Source organism: Taudactylus pleione, unplaced genomic scaffold (genome assembly GCF_031769625.1).
Source record: "Taudactylus pleione unplaced genomic scaffold, aTauple2 ptg000398l, whole genome shotgun sequence".
Lineage (NCBI taxonomy): Eukaryota > Metazoa > Chordata > Amphibia > Anura > Myobatrachidae > Taudactylus > Taudactylus pleione.
The window spans coordinates 6755335-6772561 of NW_028284800.1; the positions used below are offsets into that span (position 1 = coordinate 6755335).

At 44.8% G+C, this 17227-nt stretch overlaps 1 protein-coding gene across 1 annotated transcript in view; it reads left to right on the forward strand.

Moving 5' to 3' along the window:
* The window catches only part of NUB1 (negative regulator of ubiquitin like proteins 1), a 127974-nt gene that overhangs the window by 53468 nt on the left and 57279 nt on the right, over positions 1 to 17227 (forward strand). The window contains exons 9-11 of the mRNA XM_088446412.1: positions 1541 to 1727; positions 14132 to 14239; positions 15768 to 15920. Coding sequence (XP_088302538.1) covers positions 1541 to 1727; positions 14132 to 14239; positions 15768 to 15920 — 448 coding nt within the window. The remainder of the gene's footprint in view (positions 1 to 1540; positions 1728 to 14131; positions 14240 to 15767; positions 15921 to 17227) is intronic.

The following is a 17227-nucleotide window of genomic DNA, read 5'->3' on the forward strand; positions in this document are numbered from 1 at the left end:
TGCAATATGCTTATAGTGCTCTCTAGGCTTCAGTTGATTTTTAATTCTCTCCGTGTGGTTTTTCAGTTTTTTGCAACACCAAATCCTTGTACAATGTACCATGTTTTCTGATGTCTGTAAAGCACCTTTGAGTCCTACGGGAGAAAAGTGCTATATAAATAAAATGATTATTAATATTAGCCTGGTGGATGTTAGTGGCTCCTCCCCGCCTGGGACAGTCTGGAATGTCAGCAATTCCGGGCGGACTGGGCTTCTGCGCATGCAGTGCCTCCTGGGAGCTCGCAGAGGTGGTCTTGCGAGTGACACAGGTGGCCTCTTCAAGTCCTATGATTAGTGACCAGTCACCACCCGGATTGCAGGTCACCCTCTACCCATCACCCTCTGCCTCTCCAAGTCACTGTGTGTCCTTCACCATCTGTCACCCTCTACCTCTGCGCATCATCCACTGCCCATCACCCTCTGCGTGGCACGCTCTGCCTACTTCCATCATCCTCTCTCTGACAGCCTCTTCCTCTTTCTCACCCTCTCCCCAATGCCTTCTGCCTAACCCTGTCACCCTCTGCCCATTCCCCTGCCTCCCCGTCACCCTCTTCCTCTCCCCATGACGCTCTGCCTCTCCCCGTCACGCTCTGCCTCTCTCCGTCACCCTCGTCTTCTCCCCATGATCCTCTGCCTCTCCCCGTCACGCTCTGCCTCTCTCCGTCACCCTCTGCTAGTAGACCCATCTGTAGAGCCTTGCAGCGCTGCTGATATCAGACACTGGGTTTGAAGGAGGCACAGATTATTATTTTATTAAAGGGGGCACAGGATGCTGTCTGTACTGTTTGGCAGTAACATGGTTCACTAACGTGCCATTTAATGAACTCCGTGTGGGGCCTAGAAGAGATGGGGCCCAAAGCATATTTTGGCAAGTTCCGCCACTGCTTTTCAAGTTAGCATATTAAACTCTGTTTATTGGGTGCATGATGCGGTGGTGCCTGGAGGGAGGAAGGGGATAAATGTACTATATTGTAAGGTTTTCAGAGACTCTAGCCATACTGCAGTGTTTATCTTAATGGAGCCGCAGACTCGGCAGCAGCAGAGAGTACTGGGCCAAAAAGGTATAGCAAGGGTTGCAGGAGAACTTGTCACAGTACTGACAGGTTTTCCTACCCCTGTAAAAAAAAAATGCCTAATTATGGGTGCATTGTGGTTCTATTCTTTAAATATGAAGGTAGTCTTTGAAGGGATTACACAATGTGGAAAGTATGCATCAATCTGGTTGTCCTCTTGGAGATTATATGATCGCTAAGTTTATTATAGGACTTTGTTTATGTCAACACTGTCATGGCTCAGACTGAGAGGTCCTGTTGGCTCATATTTAGTGCGGGAAGACTCATGTTCCTATATTTCTATGGTAATAATAATTCCAGTTCATCCAGTAGAGAGCAAGCTGCAAACCCCCCTCCTCTCATAGACCCTTTCCAGACATTAGAAACAAATAAGAATGTTTTTTTATTTTTTTTACACAACATGGTAACTGTTCTCTCATCTCTTCCAGTGAGTGTGGGACAGAACTGCTGGACTCTGTGGATAATTATGCTGTTCTGCAGCTTGATATTGTGTGGTGCTACTTCCGTTTGGGACAATTAGACTGCTTGGACGATGCAGACTCAAAACTAAACATATCCCAAAGATGCTTCAACAAATGCTACGGAGAAAACCACGAAAGGCTGGTCCACATAAAAGTATGTTTTCTCACTTTCACACTGACAACATAGCTAGCTCCCCCATGTCTTGCAGACTCTTCTCAACTAGAGCTCCCATTTTTCTAGCTGATAAACAAGACATTAAGATGTAATTTTCCCATTCCCCCTGCATTTTTTTAGACATTACACTGAATCCTTTTGAATTAAGCCATTTCAATTAGAACGTTCTTCTTCAGGGTCCATAGGGTCCACAGGGAGACATTGGGGGTGTAGGTGGGACCTGGAGGACCTGACACCAACAGCAAAGTTTTCCAATCCCAGGGTGATCCGGTCCTTCCCCCTATACCCCACCCACAGCCTGAGGGCACTTCAGTTTCGTTGGTGTCCGGCAAGGAGCTGGACCACCATTATAACAGGGGGCTGCCTTATGCAGCCCAAGCTTTTATTTTCATTTATTTAATTTTTATTTCTACCAGAAGGGTGAGCAGCATCAGACTGTCCTCCAGACATTTGTGCTGCCACCCCATCACCCCTCCGCGGCGCCGTGACTCCAAGCCTGTGCTAGGTACTCCTGGTGGGGCTCCGAGGGGGACTAGCTAGCAAGCTACCCCGGACCCCCAGACTGCAGCCCAGAATCCAGGGGACAGGTAAGGCGGAACCCCGTTCGCGGGGACCCGCATAGTAGTGCAGTCTTACCTCCGATCTCCGCAAACAGACCGGAGGTGCTGATGTGGACACAGGGGAGGCAGCCCACCACTCCACTCGACCACCGGAGCATTAACATACTGGCGCAGAGACATAATTAAGGCCAGGGTACCCGGTGGTTAACATCAGCCAGGGGAAAAAGACGATCTCCCTGCAGCCCCTCCAGCAGCTCAGGGCGCCGTTCCACTGCGGTTCTGGTGTTCCCTGGGCTGCTCCTCCTTCACCCTCCGCCCCCTCAGAGTCACACGGCAGCCATTTTAGACAAGCAGGTTTCCGGGAATTGCTGGGTCCAGCCTTCCTGTTTACCTCTCCCAAGGGCCAGGTCATACAGCGCTATTTCCTACCATCCACTGTGGTCTGTGTAGTTGATGTTAGTGCCCATTGCAGAAAATGTGAATTTTCTTTCTGATTTGTTTTGACTTGTGCTAGTGTTAACTTATCCTTTTCTATACTGTCAGTTATAACTATCCCTTTCTTCTACTGTACCCTGTCATACTAAGGTATAGAGGGTCATTGTACTTCACAATTGTGAGGGTTATCACATAGTTGACACTGCATTGCTCACTACATGGTGCCAGATCTAACGCAGTTGCACGCTCCCTGGTATCAGATGTTCAATTTTGCAACTAACTTGTGCCTTATAAAGCGCTATCAGTCCAATCGGATTACCAGCAGTGCACTATATTGTGCTACCTTTTATATACATATATTGCGCTGTTGCACATTACCTTGTGCCATATATAGCGTTGTTACATACTACATGCTGTCATTTTTAACACTGTTGCATACTACATCGAGCCATATATAGCGCTGTTTCATATGATATTGGGTCATATATAGCGCATTTGCACACTTCATTGTGCCATATTTCACATACTGCAACGTGTTTACTGCATTGTATCATTACTATGGCGGGCGGAGGAAAGAATAATAAACAGCCTCAGGATCCTGCCCCTATTCTATTGTCCTGTAAAGTCTGCTCAGTGGGTTTGGCCCCAGGGGACTTTATTCAGGATGGGCTTTGCACTACTTGCTACACAGCCCCTGGTCCCTCAGCCCCGGCGTCTCTCCCCCATGACCCCCCCTGGGCTGCCTTTTTACAAATGCTGGCAAAAATTTAGGAACAGAGGACCTCATTCAGACCCGCTCGCTAGATGCGTTCGCTCGCTCGATGCGTTCGCTCGCTCAATGCATATGCAAACTTGGGAAGGCAGGCGATTGCACGGCAAGGCATTAGCACGTCCACTATGTCTTTACGTGCGATCGCACTGTGTATGCAGATGCCCCCCAGCCTGTCTTAAGACTTCCACTTGCGCACGTCATCTCCAGGAAGTGTATGCAAGCATCTGTACATCAGGTACCATCGGATGCGATCGCAGCGCTTGTGGCTGACCATACCCTACCGCAAGCACTGCGAGCACTTCAGTGTAAAAACCAGCCAGGTGACGTGTACTATGAAGCTGCCTCTTAATTATGCACGCCTCTCAAACGGCGTTGAGACGCTCAGGCACGCCTGCGTTCGCACCTCCACTCCCCCGTTTTAATGGTCAGCCCCTGTTACCACCCACAAACGGCTTCTCCAGTCATTCACTCTGGTGGGCAGTCTATGCGCAGCGAGCGAACGCTTCCCGATCTCTCACACTGGTTTTGCGCACTGCGATGCGTACACATGTGCAGAATGCAAAAATCGTCAGGCTACGAGCGAACGCATCCTAGCGAGCGGGTCTGAAACAGGTCCAGAGAGCGGTCCCCATGGTGGCTCCCCCTGTGGGATGGCCACAGCAGGTACTCCCTGCAAATCCTTTACCTCCACCATGGGGAGACATGCTGTCTACCTCAATACAGAGTTTGGCTACTACTTCTACAGCCTTGCAGCACTGCTACACAAGGAAAAGCCTTTACCTACCAAACCCTCTAAATGGGCTCTGTTTTTCTCCCAGTCCACTCAGCTATCTGATTCTGACATCTGGGGAGGCGGAAGGTGCAGACCTCTCTCACTCTGACTCCGTCTCCGGAGAAGATGAGCCACCCTCTAAGCTAGATATACCTGCTCTTGTTAGAGCTGTAAAATCCATTTTACAAATTGAAGAGGATGAACCCGCTCCTAAGAAAAAGAATGCAATTTTTAAACAACAAAAGGTAGTTTTACCAGAGTTACCTCAATCAGACCAGCTATTCTGATCACATGAGTGAAGCATGGATCATGCCTGGTAAAAGGTTTCAAATCCCAAAACAATTCAGTTCCTTTTACCCTCTTGCAGCTATTGATTGCTGATTGCACTAAATGGGAAGTTTCCTCAGCGGTGGATTCTCATGTAGCTCGTTTGGTTAAAAATGCCATGTTACCCATTGACACTGCTACCTTCTTGAAGGAGACTACAGATAGACGTATAGAAGCTTGTCATAAATCTATTTACTCTCTTACAGGAGCTATTACTTGTCCTGCTAGGGCGCCTGGGTGGCGAAAGCCAATGAGAGTTGGGCAGAAGCCCTAGAAGAAACACTTCCCTCTGATGCTTCAAGGAAACAACTCTCCTATGTATCTCCAGAATATCTGCCACTTCGGTAGTGGCCCGTCGTATTGTTTGGCTCCGTTCCTGGAAAGCAGATTCATATTCAAAATGGCGGCTACCAAGACGGCATTCCTGCCCTCTGCATATAACACAAACCCCCGGACGTCATCCTTACGGACCTTTCACCCTCAAGGAAAAGCCAAAGGTCAGTCTTTTCCACGGCACCAGACGTCAGCCAAGGCCTCCAAGCTTAGGGCCAAACAGGCCTGGGCTACTAGACATCCACCAGCCAAGTCTACAGACAAGCCTGCAGCCAGACGGGGCGGGCTTCCCAGGGTGAGAGGCCGACTTCTTCAATTTGCCCAGGTTTGGCATCAAACCACGTCAGATGCTTGGGTAACAGAAGTGGTTTCCCACGGATACGCCCTCTCCTTCCTGAGGCGACCCCCCCCAACAGTTCTTTTGCTATTAATCTACCTTTTTCTTAGTTCAGAAGCCCAATGGGTCTCATCAGCCTTTCCTCAATCTCTGAACAAGTTTATCAGGGTGCCCAAATTTCGTATGGGAACTCCCCGTTCTATTATCCTAGCTATGGAGCCTGGAGATTTTATGGTTTCCCTGGACATTCAGGACGCTTGCCTGTAGTGCCTTCTCATCAACAATGTCTCTGGTTTGCTATACTCCAGCAACATTACCAATTTCAGGCTCTACCGTTTGGCTTTTCAACGGCCCTCTGGTTTTTACCAAGATCATGGCAGTCATGGCGGCCTCACTACGTCGTCAAGGGATCAGACTGCTCCCATACTTGGATGATCATTTGCTATTGGCAAGCTCCCAGAGACTCTTTAATGCCATCTGCAGGTAACCATTACCTTTCTACACATGCATGGTTGGCTGATCAACTGGAAGAAGTCTTCCCTGACACCCTCTCAAAGTATGGTACATTTGGAAGCCCTCCTGGACTCTCGAGTTCAGAGAATCTTCCTGACGGCAGACAAGATTTCAGTGATACAGTACAGACTACGCAGACTGCTTCACAGTCGCAGAGTGTCGATTCACTCTGCAATGCAGGCCTTGGGATCAATGGTATCCACCTTCAACATGGTGGAGTTCGCCCAGTTTCACTCCAGGCCCCTGCAACACCTGATCCTCTCCAGGTGGATCATGCCGCTCCCCCTTTTTGATATTTCATCAGGATAGGGCTGTTTTATAAACTCGCCCAGGCTTGGCCAACTAACAAACAGACTCTGGCCAGATGGATTCGCATGACTCTCTCACAGGCTTACACACAGACTGGCCTTCCTGTGCCGACTACAGTCTCTGCTCATTCTACTCGCTCTGTGGGTCCCTTGTGGGTAGCCCGGCGTGGCCCCTCAGCTGAACAGCTATGCAAGGCGGCCACCTGGTCTTCTGTCCACACCTTTCTTAGGTTTTATGCCTTTGATACATTTGCCTCTCAGGATGCTTCCTTCGGGCGTAGGCTTCTCCTATCAGCTCAGGAGCATTACTGCCCTTGAACAACTGCTTTGGAACATCCCCAATGTCTCCCTGTGGAGCCCTATGGACCCTGAAGAAGAAAATGAATTAAGGTAAAACTTACCTTTGTTAACTCTTTTTTTCTTCGAAGTCCATGGGGACCACAGGACACCCGCCCTGACGCACCTGGCACTTGTTTCCTTCTCTGTGTGAGAGTGTGATTCTTCAGTGTACCAGTCTTCCTTCTCTCCTGTCCTGCTCCTGCCTTGGGCTTGTTAAGAAAAACTGAAGTGCCCTCGGTCTGTGGGCCGGGTATAGGGGGAAGGACCAGAGCATCCTGGGATTGAAAAACTTTGCTGTTGGTGTTTGGCCCTCCAGGTCCCACCTACACCCCCAATGTCTCCCTGTGGACCATATGGACTTCGAAGAAAGAGTGTTAACAAAGGCAAGTTTTACCATAACTCTAATTTTTTCAGCAAAGTAAAGTAATAAAGAGCAAGTAACGGTGCACCTTGGCAAAACCATGTAGCACTGCAGGTGGTACAAACTAATAGGGTGAAACTCCGAAAAGCTTGGCTGAATATATAGGGGTCAGACCATTCATAATAATGGTAACTGTGATCTACATCCCTAATGAGGCTTCTGATTTCACAGGAATCACCTACATTAGGCTATTAGTGCATAGCAAGAATTTGGTTTCTACATAATTTAATAAAAAAAAACCCTTAATAAATTGGCACCTTAAATTTGGGTGGGGCGTGTCCAAATTCAAATCTAAATTGCAGTGTAAAAGTAAAGCTGTCCAGTATTTGTGGGCTACATGCAAACGCAGCCAGTACTTACCCTGCATGCAAAAAAAAAAAATTTATTTGCACCCTTTGCATTGTAACATGGTGTGTGTCAGATACAAAGCTACTTGCTATTTTCTCCTTTGCTCCCACCTCAGAATTAGCCCCTAGGTCTCTCACCTTGCTTTTTTAGAGTGGAGAAAAGAATAAATTATTGATATTTATGCCATTGCATCCTCTGCTCCTGTGTGCATCACTGTGGAATCTGATCGATGGGGAAGGAGTATAAATGGATGGATGAGCCTACTGTTTAAACAAGAAAAAAAAGAATACGTTTATCTATCTATCTATCTATCTATCTATCTATCTATCTATCTATCTACAGAAACATCAGACTCACCCACCTCTATAATAGAATGTGTCCAGCGGCTCCCTTTCCCTCACAGTTTACAAATAGTTTCCACATGTGGGATGTGGGTAGGCAGATCATACCAGATTTTGGTGATTGTTTAAATCCCCCCTGGCTCAGTTCAGGCTGTTAGCAAATATCACAGAAATAATCCCTGTGCGCTTTTAGAGACATTTAAACAAACCGGAAACCTGATATACACCCTCACTCCCCACTTATAATTACGAGCTACTCATAACCTTCACACATATATCTGAAAAGTTTCACTAGCTTATCAGAGCTGAGGATTTATTTTACCTTTTAGCTACAGTTCTGTATGGTGTAATAGCAGAGATGTGAGCAATGTGTGGAAGAGAAGAAATAAGCAAAACTGTACATGGTTTATAGTTACATGTTGTGCATGCAGGGTTACTTGATTTGCCATGGTAATGTGAATTCTGCATAGTATCTGTTCACATGCATGTCTGTATATTACATGCTATAAACATGAGGCTTGCGTGTAACTGGAGTTAGAAGACTTCTCTGCTAAACCCTATGTTTGTGACATCTGGTATAATTGTAATGTTTTTATGAGGTGTTTGCGGGCTATTGACGCTGTAGGTACTTAGGGCCTGATTCAGAGATTGTTAGGGGTCTGCGCCTGCACCGGACCCGTTCTGCGCATGTGCAAAACGGGTCCTGCAATCTCTTTCGCAGACCCCCCAAGCCACAGCATGATTGACATGCTGTGGCTTTTGGGAGGCGGAGCGGTGGCCTGACTGGTCACCATTCCCTGAAACGGGTGAGTGTTGCCCCAGTTTTGTGGGAGGGAAGAGGCCACAATCTGCGTCGTCAGACGCAGATTCCTGGCCTCTTACGTGACCAGCACCCAGTCGGGCTGCGGGAAGCTTCAGCTCCTGCAGCCTGACCAAAAGAGCAGCATCGCAATCATCAGTTGCGATGGTGATCCCAGCCTGTGACGTTGGTCACAGTGCTGGTATAGCAAATGAAGCAAGGAGATGTCTGACATCCCCCTTCTGCATTTGCATCAGAGATGGACGGATTTGCTCAGCTGCTTGCTTTCGGCTCTGCAAATCCGTCTATCTCTGAATCAGACCCTTAGATGCGAGTATGCTCAGTTACACAGTACATTTTACCAGCATACAGCTGGTATATTGTAAGGGCACTCTCATACAGACAGATTGCTCTATACACTATCTACATTTTTTTATTGCAATATTGTTAGGAGTATTGTACATGTACTGCAGGTGTGTTACCAGCACTTTCTTGTGCTGTAGACTTTCCACATTGTCCATGGCAGAATAGGAGAGTTGTACTGTCTCATTGCGCTATGCACCATTTGCTTGTTCTGAGACTCTGCTGCGTTATGCGCAAGTACTGGAAGCAGCACTCTCTCATTGAGTTTGTGCTGTATACTATCTGCACTGCTAGCAGCTGGTATGGGATGCAGTCACCATGTCTACATTCAAAATGTTGACAGTCATAGGGCAGTAATCAATTGTTTTATCGCGCCCGGTCTGAAGTGATGGGTGATCGTGGGGCAGTATTCAATTTATTCAGAATATCGCGCCAATCGAGCCCAAAGAGGTCGGGTTTAGCTGTGTAAAACGGCTAAACCCGACCAAAGTGCTGTACGCCCAAACATGTCACTTTTCACGCACTTCAGCTCGCCACCCCCAGGCGGTAAGAGCTGAAATGCCGGCGTCAGCATCTGTTCTGTCCCGACAGGAGCAACAATTGAATAGCTCCGTCAGGCGCGAAGGGAGGGCAGATGCCGGTGAAAACAATTAAATTGCGCCAATAATGTCAACACCAGAATGTCAACAGTTATGATGTTGACATTGTTGAAATGTCAAAATGGAACATGTGGACATTCTGCCCAAATGCCGACATTAGTGTGAGGCAGCTGGTGAGGGGGGGGGAGTGGGTAGGGTTTGGGATAGCGGTTAGAGTACCGTAGTGGAACTCAGCATCACCTGAGACCGCCTGGCCCAGATGACACCACTGCACTGCCCAAGCTGAAAGGAGGTGAGTGATAGTCGCACCACAAGACCCAATGTTTTTCTAAACATGTTGGCATACTGTATGTCGACATTAGGGCCATGTCAACATTATCACGTCGACATTATGAATGTCGGCAAAACATACCGACCCCTCGGGTATGTGTATTATGTTGCAGTTTTTTTCTTAACAGTACACCATTTATTTTTGTCTACTATAATGTGATTCCATTGTGTATGCAGTACTACCCTTGGGGTGGTCCCAGCTCATGCTGTACATTATGAACACATTCTGGCCAAAGCTTACCCTCTTTTGTGTTACTGCACTTTTGTAAGCACCTAGTTTATCCTGTATCCATACTTTGCTTTGGAGGGTGCGGCGTACCTATTTTGGAGCTCTCCCTTTTCCTCTGTGTTTGGCTTACTTTCCACAGCTCCTTAACGTGTTTCTCCTCCTTTATAGTTAATCAGCGGTTTCCTTCTGAGTGTTTGTAAATAGTTTTTTTATCACACAGACCATGTGCTGTATTCATATATAACGTATAATTGTATAATTATTAATTATTCTGACAACCAGCTCTTTTTTTTTACTTTTTATATTTGTTATAACCTAGTTAATCCAACTGATTTGCTTGCCTAGGGGACTTAATTAAGGAAGATCTAATAAATCACCTATATTAGGATCAGATTGTCTGGTGTCTTTATGTACCTATAGCCAGGTCCTCAGAGTTATGGCCAGTGAGGTAGATGTTTAATCTTTTAATCCTTGTCGGTGGCAGAGTGGTTTAGAATTATAATACTTCTAGATGTTTAGGCTTAGGGATGCTTGTTCTTCTGTTATTGATGCTCTTCAGGCTCCTTGGTGGCCACAGCCCTGTCAGGCATAGCATAGCGGCTTGGGACTGTGCCACAACAGGACTATATCGCTTCTGGGTCATTACAAGGGCGCCTTACCAGATTGGTGTGTGTTATTTCGGAGGTATGGCATGGAGTACTAGCTGAGCAGATTTCATGTCTACTCTTGGAGAGTGTTAGGGGTATATTTACTAAAGTGCAGTTTTTTAGAAGTGTAGTCGTTGCCCATAGCAGCCAATCAGATTCTAGCTATTATCTTCAAGAAGGTGCTAGATAAATGATAAGTAGAATTTTATTGGGTGCTAAGGACAACATTCCACTTCTAAAATGTTGCACTTTAGTAAATATACCCCTTACAGTGTATAGTGGTCAGTTTACAAGATGGCTGACTCTGGATACAGTTCGTTGTAGTGCACGTGATGCAGTCCATATTCCAGTTGCGGGGATTCCGGCAGTCAGAATGCCAGTGCACCTGACACCTGTCAGAATCCCTGCGCCAGCTTCCCAACCGCCAGAATCTTGAAGGTAAGTAGTGGGGAGAGGTGGAGGGTAGGGATTAAGGGCTAGGGTTATGAACTAGGGGGAGATTTAGGGTTAGGCATTAGGGGGGATGGTTAGGTTTATGGTGCGGGGAGGAGGAGGTTAAGTTTAGGCACTAGAGGGGGAGGTTAGGTTGAGGCACCAGGAGGGAGGGTTAGGGTAGGGAGAGGGGGAGGGTTAGGATACCTACTGACAGCTGTCTGTAGCCTAATCCTGTCAGGATGCCGACGTCGGGATTCTGACCGCCATTATCCCGGGCTCTGACATCCCGTACCCATCCCGTTGTGCACATATATATAGTACTGAAGATACCTTCCCAGTAGTCAGCTTTGAGACGTCCACAAGGTTATCGGTCTTCCAAATAGGATGTATGAGAAAATTGTATTTTTGTTTTCTTTTTAAACATAAATAGTTATTTTCAGTTTCAAAGACACAACAGAGAACCAATCAATTAGTGAAAATGTGCATCGTAAGCCTATAACTTGTGAGGGATATAGGGAGCAAAACATTCTCCATTTGGGAGACAGAAGGAAATTTAGATTTCTAAATCCATCTGTATTTTACTGTATTTTGCTTTCAGTCCTATACTGTAGGCTTTGTTAGAAATGAATAGTTATTACTATGTGGAGGAGCTGTATAGAGGGAAACATACAGTACATATGAGCTGTAGTAGTTTGAGTGGCAAATCTCTAGCAGCGCCCTCTATACACCAAAGTTATCAATACCCCCCAAATTGATTTTGAGAAAAGTATTTAATGGTAAGTACAAAAATCTTATTTTATATGCAAATTTGTCATTATTATTATTATTAGTAGCAGCAGTAGAAGCAGTAGTATTGTTTTTATTTATATGGCACAACCAAATGTGTGTAGCACCATACAGCAAAACATACAATAGTATGAACAAACAATGTAGTACAAAAAGGTTCATAGAAACAATACACAGGAAAGTAAAGCAGTGAGATAATATTACACCTAAGTAACGTAGCACTCAATGAACCAGTTCTCTAAGAGGGTGGCCAGAAATAGTCAAAATCACTGGCTGGGAGCAGGTGGGAGCACAATAGAGACAAAGATAGTGCAGGGTGGAGGGGCCCTGTACATGAGACCTTACAGTCCTCAGGGTGAGGGGTGAAATTGGGAGGTGAACTGTGAAAAAATGGGGAGGAAGGGCTGGTGGGCTTTGGGGAACAGATACTTTTGCAGGACACGCTTGAATCCATGCAGCCTAGTAGACAACCTCATAGGTGGTCAGTGAGTTCCGGAGGATGGGAGCATCATGAGAGATTATCAGATATTTTAGGCAGAAAAGTCCATTGTATAATAATGTAATAGAGTTAAAGACAAAACGTTTGTTGTGGATTGCAACTTTATCTAAAATTCCTTAAGTTTCGAATATCTAAAATCCTAAAAGTTTTGTATATATGTGAATATTAGAAGCTCTTTTATCGGAAAAAAGTTGAATTTTAAATGTAACAGTGCTTTAATAATGTCCTTTTCATGGAAGTAGTTTCCCTAGATATGTTTTTGTGACTCTGTTTACCTGCTGCCCTGTACACACACATCTAAATGTCATCATTGCTGTGCAGATTTTCTCATCCCTGTTGTTATTTAGTAATTACTTTAGAAATGTAATAAATGGGTTCTTCCAGGAAGAAAGTGATACTTGGACATGTTTAGTTGGGAACTGACAGCTATAAACATTTTAAACAAAGTTTGGCAAGGCAATTACCCAGTTCAGGGGGTATTTCCTAATGTGTTGTAGAATTGTTGTGTGACACTAATGCAACTCCCAGTCTCCTAAATGGCTGTTTGATTAATGCATGCCAGCTGCCTATATGAACACAAGTGCGATCAATTGTTCTTCTGCCTTTTGGTTTAGATCAAATGCAGTATCTGCTCTGAGGTTTTGATGGATCTACCGTAATAGAGCAGTTTACCTCAGTCCCATAGAGAGATACCAGTTGGTAATAAGACCCAAGGTGCTACAAGCCCCAGTTTACAGCTGCCTGGGGGTGGGCGGACAAGCGCAGGTGTAGAGGGACCTATTGCACAAGTAGAGAACTTTGTACAACTGAATCCGTTGGTTTGCATTTTTTTTACTCGCCCTGACCTTTGAGCTTGGATGGAATAATTTTTAAATATCTGGACGGAAGATTGGGTTATTACACCACTTATTTATCACTCTAGCACATTCACTTTTTTTTTTTATTTTTGCCTTATTTAATTTTTCCATGTATTGACCAGGAGTGGAGGGGAGGTCATTGTTATATGTTTGTCACTTTCCTAAATCTGTTAGAGGCTCCCAGTTTATTGTTGAGCTGTTGATTTTTGTCCCTGAGGAGAGCTTTGGTCTACCTAAGGGGGCCCACCTTCTCTTTACGGCAAGAATGAGTTTAAAGACTCTTGGCCCCTAAATGGGTTGTGGCAAGAGGGGGCTTAGAGGCCCTTGGCTCATAATGGGGTGTAGCTCCAAGAATCAGAAATTAAAGGCCTCCTCCTTGCAGGGAAGGAGAACCAGATGTCCTTTGCCCCCTACAAGACATTAAAAGTGTGAGGGTCAGGAAGTAAGTCCTTAGCTGAAAAGAGCCCAGTTCATTCACATTCAAATGTACACACAACAGGCTTTCGATTAAAAGAAATCTATGGGAACTAGGGGCCTATTTCAGGGACGCAGTTAATCGATTATCGGTAATTTGTGCATATGTATGAGTCGTACTGTGCATGTGTCAAATTCCATTTTTGTTGTTGATTTGCACAGCTGTCGATGAACATCTCAGGTAACTGCGACATTTGCCTATTTTCGCACAGTCACTACGTACAAATTTGCAGCTGCGGTGGCTTTAGCGTACATCTCTGAACCAGGCCCTAATCTTGTAAAAGCTGATTAAAATGTGCATGCTTCTCCGGATGTTTGTGGCATTGTATATGTATTTATGTAATACACAATAAGAGCGCTATAAAAGTAAGAAATGACATTCTTTGCTTTTTTTATTTTCTGCCTGATTAATGAGCCTGTGTGCTGCAGTGTGTTCTTCTTTCCAGTTAGCAATTTATAGATTTGTTTTTGTTTTTTTACAAGAGAAATGTTTCCAAATGTTTAATTGCTGATATTTATCAGTTCATTTTTAAAGACTATTTACTTTTGCCTGTTGCAGGGAAGTTCTGGGAGGGAGAAAGTGCTGTTTCTAAGACTTAATCTACTGCAAGGGATTGTAAATTACCACAATGGTAAAGCCAAAGAAGCATCAGAAAAGCTGGTAGAGGTAAGATGCTGAAGCTGACATAATGACCCCAGAATCTGCTATGTACGATTTGGTTGCTGTCTTGTATCAGTGTGAAATCCTGCTTAGGCTCTGCAGTACGGACAAGCTTGTAGTTACTACATATGCTGGTCTCAAAATTAAAAACTAGCGTTGGTCAGTATCATTTGTGACAATCTCTTTATGTGATACACAAAGGTGACTAATGATGATGCCAGTAACATACTTGTAAGCTGTATGTAAACCAGTCACAGTGCATACGTAATATAGTACAGTTATGGGATCGCTAGCCTTTAATCCTGCAATTGCTATTCTTAAATCATCTGCAATCTGATCATTATGGCCAGTTATACCATACCTCTAGGTAGGGTTGGGTATGATATACTGACGTGTAGAATGCCGGCTGTCAATACACTGACTACAATCCCGACAGAGGAATGGTAAGTAGTGTTCCCCTATCCTATTTACCCCCTAACCCTCCTTTCTTGCACCCTAACACTAACCCTTCCTACCCTGAACCCTAACCCTCCCCCTTTAGTGCCTTACCCTAACCCTCCCACAACCTAAGTCCCCCCTGGTGGTGCATAACCCTAACTCCCCCTGTCTGGAGTCTAACCCTAACCCTCCCCAACCTCCCGCAGCCTGTCCCCCCGGGGCGCCTAAACCTAACCCTCTCCCCCTGCTGCTAACAGCTACCCGGCCCCGCTGTACTTACTATCGGGATTCCAACATCAGCATCTCCAGCCATGTCGGGATTCCATCGCCAGTCTTTACCCACGCTGATCGGGATTCCGGGACCAGGATTTCGGCAGTCGGCATCCAGGCCGTCGGTCAATTGACAGCATCCCCTCTAGGTATGGTACAACGGGCCACCTTTTTGTGTCTGCAGTGATCCTTTTTTGGGAATGAGCTGCAGGGTCGGCTTATATGGGACAAACTTAAAGTTTATCTCCACCTGGATGTGTTTATTGATTTGTGTTCCTGAAACCAAGTACAGATTGTCAGCTATGATGGTGTAGAGACATACTGTCCATGTATCTTGCTGCTCCCTAAGGATTACACTGTGCATGAACTCCTATCCTACAGTGTTTTCATGTACTGTCAAAGTTGTCCACATGAGTACACAGTCTGAGCCTCAGGACACAGCATGATGCAGTACTTCCTAATGCCAGCGTAGCCAGCCTGCCTTACTTGATTTTCATGAAACTACAAACCCCAGCACGCTCTGCTAAGGAATCGGATATGCTGGTAGTTGTAGTTTCACAACACTTGGAGAGCTAAAGGTTGTCCAGGCCAAATCTAGCAGCCACAACAACAGTACAAATGATACACATTGGTGGTAAAAGGAACCTCCAAATGGTAAGCACATACAGTAGATCAGAGGCCGTACAGATTAGAAAAACAAGTTGATGGAGATGCACTTTAAATACAGTTGGCCATATATAGGTCACCTAGATTTATGGTTTATTACTAGTTGGCCAATTATTGTATTGTATCTGGTCCTACAATCAAATCTTTATTTTTGTTTCAGGCAAACAGATTGTATAATGAACTTTCCATAGATCCCACCAAAGTAGAGACCTTATTACAGCTGGGATGTTCTGCTCAGGAGGCGCGTCTGGCACTGAGAGCATGTGATGGGAACGTGGAACATGCTGCAAATCATATTGCATGTACACGAGAGGTACAACAAAACCTTCAGTCAGATACACTTTGTGTGAGCGCCTCTAATTAGAGCCAGGTGCTGAGTGACTAGGATACTGCTGAGACATTGGAATTGCTGTAATATAGATAAAGTGAGATCAGAAAAAGGAAGCCTATGCTGTATTAAAGGGAGGGCTGCTAATCATATAATATTATGGTATTTTTTTCTGACCTAAGTAATTAACTTAAATTAAAATGTTGTTTGTTCTGTTCATGATAATTTAACCAGCAGGTAGTACTAGAGCTAAATCATTCTTCTACCTCTGCAAAGTAAATAGTATGGCTCCATATTAACATAGAAACAAAGTAAAAAAAATGTTTTGATAAGTTATAGAGAATGTTATGGCGCATACACACGGTCAGATTGTTCCTTCAGATCTGAACGATAACGATTTAAAAATCGTTCAGTCGTTCATATCTGAAAGAAAATCTGACATATCTGACAGATGTGTCAGATGAACGATTTGAACGATGCACGTTCCCGATTGTCAGATAACGATATCTGACATCTGATGTGTTTGCAGTCAGACTTGAACGATTTCCATTCATTTTAATGCAGTCAAAAATCGTTCAATCGTGCAAATCTTTGGTAAAAATCGTTCAAATCGTTCATCTGACAGATATGACAAATCTGACCGTGTGTATGCTCCATTACACTATTTTTCTTAATAAGCAGGACTGCTTTGGTTAATCAAACAATAACAATCAGAAGTTGTTCGCTGCACGCTGCTGAGTGTTGAGTGTTGGAATATTTCTAGACAATCTACCCCATAGCCTCCCAAGATTATAGCAGTAATAATTAACTAACTGTGCTAGCAATAATGAATGACAGAATAGTCATTATTACATAATTCTATAGAATATACAATTTCACTGCTTTAAATTATGCTTTTACCGAAAAAGTCTTCTGTTCTCAGAAGAGGTCACTTATACAGCGTAAAATCATCCTCTACACAGTGCAAAAGTTGCTTTGGATCATCATACACCTACATTTTTTGCTGATGGCGTTTGCGGAGGAGTAGAAGTTTGCACAACCAGAGGAATGCAGTCGGGTGGTGGGGTAATTGTCCCTAGGAAAGTGAAAAGTAGAGTTAAAGTTTCGTGGGGCAGTGCTGAAGAATGGAGTGAGATTATTGTAATGAGATAAAGGAGTGGACACGTTATTATCTGCGTTCCTTGTCAGGTGGAACTTCTCAGAGCCGGCAGTTTTCAGATTTTGTCCAATACTTTTACCGAGCAGTGTAATAAACAGTTGAAGATGCTCATGCAATTGCCTAATGTAATAAA